This window comes from Limulus polyphemus, unplaced genomic scaffold, assembly GCF_000517525.1.
Source record: "Limulus polyphemus unplaced genomic scaffold, Limulus_polyphemus-2.1.2 Scaffold1989, whole genome shotgun sequence".
Lineage (NCBI taxonomy): Eukaryota > Metazoa > Arthropoda > Merostomata > Xiphosura > Limulidae > Limulus > Limulus polyphemus.
The window spans coordinates 10,157-13,727 of NW_013667599.1; the positions used below are offsets into that span (position 1 = coordinate 10,157).

At 33.2% G+C, this 3,571-nt stretch overlaps 1 protein-coding gene across 1 annotated transcript in view; it reads left to right on the forward strand.

Moving 5' to 3' along the window:
• The window catches only part of LOC111087300 (barH-like 2 homeobox protein), a 7,459-nt gene that overhangs the window by 2,528 nt on the left and 1,360 nt on the right, over positions 1 to 3,571 (forward strand). The window contains exons 2-3 of the mRNA XM_022393501.1: positions 175 to 278; positions 1,806 to 1,900. Coding sequence (XP_022249209.1) covers positions 175 to 278; positions 1,806 to 1,900 — 199 coding nt within the window. The remainder of the gene's footprint in view (positions 1 to 174; positions 279 to 1,805; positions 1,901 to 3,571) is intronic.

Below are 3,571 nucleotides of genomic sequence, written 5' to 3' on the forward strand. Positions count from 1 at the left end.
TATCCAACATTCTACAGTTGCTAAGCTGGTTGAATGTTTAACCTATATCTGTTTGTATCCAACATTCTACAGTTGCTAAGCTGGTTGAATGTTTAACCTATATCTGTTTGTATCCAACATTCTACAGTTGCTAAGCTGGTTGTATGTTTAATCTCTATCCGTTCTTACCTTTAGCTCCCAAACCAACGGGTCGACGACCACGAAAACCGGGAGTGGAGAGAAAACCTCGGCAAGCCTATTCTGCCAAACAATTAGAAAGATTGGAAGCGGAATTCAAGGTGGTTTTTCTCTTCATTATCTTGAACACAACCTTATAATAACCACACTGACTGAAACATCGATAATTAAAATGATCTGTTTCAACTACAGTCTGTTGTTTTAGCATCGTTACATTTAGCAAAACTAGGCTGATCAAAACCTACACCATTCTTAAAACTTGTTTCAATTATCGTCCGTTGTTGTGGTATCGCCACCAACACTCTTAAACTTATGAAGTATCGTCTATTGTTGTGGTATCGCCACCAACACTCTTAAAACTTATGAAGTATCGTCTATTGTTGTGGTATCGCCACCAACACTCTTAAAACTTATAAAGTATCGTCTATTGTTGTGGTATCGCCACCAACACTCTTAAAACTTATGAAGTATCGTCTATTGTTGTGGTATCGCCACCAACACTCTTAAAACTTATAAAGTATCGTTTATTATTGTGGTGTCGCCACCAGAACTCTTAAAACTTATGAAGTATCGTCTATTGTTGTGGTATCGCCACCAGCACTCTTAAAACTTATGAAGTATCGTTTATTATTGTGGTGTCGCCACAAGCACTCTTAAACTTATGAAGTATCGTTTTTTTTTCGGTTACACTGAAACCATGAAACTGTTTTATCAAAAATTGTAAAATTCGTTCCCAGGTTAACATCCAATACTTAATTTTTAAAAAGTATTCTTTATTGTAAATCTATTAGTGTTTACTAATTTCTACTGAGAGAATGATTTAATAAAAGTAGTCTTTATTGTAAACCTATTAGTGTTTACTAATTTCTACTGACAGAATGATTTAATAAAAGTATTCTTTATTGTAAACCTATTAGTGTTTACTAATTTCTACTGACAGAATGATTTAATAAAAGTATTCTTTATTGTAAACCTATTAGTGTTTACTAATAATTACTTATAATTACATGCAAATTTGAAATCAAAATCATATTTAAATTTATTAAATAAATAAATAAATCTTGTTATTGCTGTACGTATAACAAAAACATCTTATTTATTACTTTATGCCATGCGCCTTAGATCAAATCTTGTTAATGTACATCATACGCATTAGATCAAATCTTGTTAATGTACATCATACGCATTAGATCAAATCTTGTTAATGTACATCATACGCATTAGATCAAATCTTGTTAATGTACATCATACGCATTAGATCAAATCTTGTTAATATACATCATACGCATTAGATCAAATCTTGTTAATGTACATCATACGCATTAGATCAAATCTCATTATTTTACGACATGCACATTAGATCAAATCTCATTATTTTACGACATGCACATTAGATCAAATCTCAATATTTTACGACATGCACATTAGATCAAATCTCATTATTTTACGACATGCACATTAGATCAAATCTCATTATTTTACGACATGCACATTAGATCAAATCTCAATATTTTACGACATGCACATTAGATCAAATCTCATATTTTACGACATGCACATTAGATCAAATCTCATTATTTTACGACATGCACAACAGATGTTAGTAACCTCATCCTTTTTTTCGCCAGGTCGACAAATACCTGAGTGTCAGTAAACGCATGGAGCTATCAGCAGCTTTAAACCTCACTGAGGTACAGATTAAGACTTGGTTTCAGAACCGGAGGTAGGAAGCAGCTCGTTCTTAAAGCTCATTTAGCACAGAGTAATACAGCGTCTTTGTTATAGATTATCACAGAGTAATATTACGTCTTCATTATACATTAGCACATAATAATATTATGTCTTTGTTATAAGTTAGCACAGAGTAATGATACGTCTTCATTATAGATTAGCACATAATAATATTATGTCTTTGTTATAAGTTAGCACAGTGTAATGATACGTCTTCATTAGCTTAGCACACAACAATATTACGTCTTCGTTGTAGATTAGCACAGAGTAATATTACGTCTTCGTTACAAATTAGCACGGAGTAATGTTACGTCTTCATCATAGATTAGCACAGAGTAATATTACGTCTTCCTTATAGATTAGCACAGTGTAATATTACGTCTTCATTATAGATTATCACAGAGTAATATTACATCTTCGTTATAGAAACGTTTACAATGAATGATGAGGGTGTTTTTTGCTTTACTCGATCATGTTTGTCACATTTTGACCTTTTGACAAATAATCAAGTTCATAAATAGCCACGAGTCTATCTATCTATATGGTAGATTATTTGAGCTAAAGGGGCAAGTCGTCTCTGCCCCTAACTTTGAACTGTTGATCATAGAGAAGCCAGTCTGCCAGCAACACCCGCCGTCCACATGGCTACTCTTAACCAAATATTGAAAATATAACTATCGTTTTTATAACACGATCACAGTATAGAGCATGTTCAGTGACATAACGGAGGCTCGAACCTTTCACTTTTCTAACAGGCAACTCATTAAACACGCTAACTGCTAGGCCTAACTACTAGGCCACGCTCGGACCTTAATTTTATAGTATTTGAGTCATTCATAAATTTCTTTCTTTATGGATCTCAAATGGCTCAGAACGGTAGGTTTGAGAACTAAAAATCTATTGTGTAGCTTTACGCTTAGACCTGTTACTTATATTATGTTAAATATCACCTTAGTTGCTCCTCTATAGAACATTCTCGTAAATATGGCCAAGAAATGAAATTTTAAAAGCAAAAAATCATTTGATTAAAATTTTGTCAGAGAAATTAAAGAAAAAAACCCGGAATCATATTAACATATATGATTAGAAATGATATATAGTGTCATCTGGCGGTGATTATGTGCCGCCAACATTTGCCGTTAGGAAGCGGATGGTGCTCACTAATTTACTATACCTGAACTTTTGGGTCTCTGATATTATTGTTTCGTTTAAGTTGCCATTCAGCATGAGAATACTAAATAAAATGTTAATAAATTTCTCAGCTTCCCTAAAAGGGTTACCTGAAAAAAAAAATGGAACGTAATATCAGGAACACTTATAAAGAAACTGTCACGTGACTGTTGTTGACGCAACATAAACTCTGTATTGTTTTTAGCTTATCCTACTATGGAACGTAATATCAGGAACACTTATAAAGAAACTGTCACGTGACTGTTGTTGACGCAACATAAACTCTGTATTGTTTTTAGCTTATCCTACTATGGAACGTAATATTAGGAACACTTATAAAGAAACTGTCACGTGACTGTTGTTGACGCAACATAAACTCTGTATTGTTTTTAGCTTATCCTACTATGGAACGTAATATTAGGAACACTTATAAAGAAACTGTCACGTGACTGTTGTTGACGCAACATAAACTCTGTATTGTTTTTAGCTTATT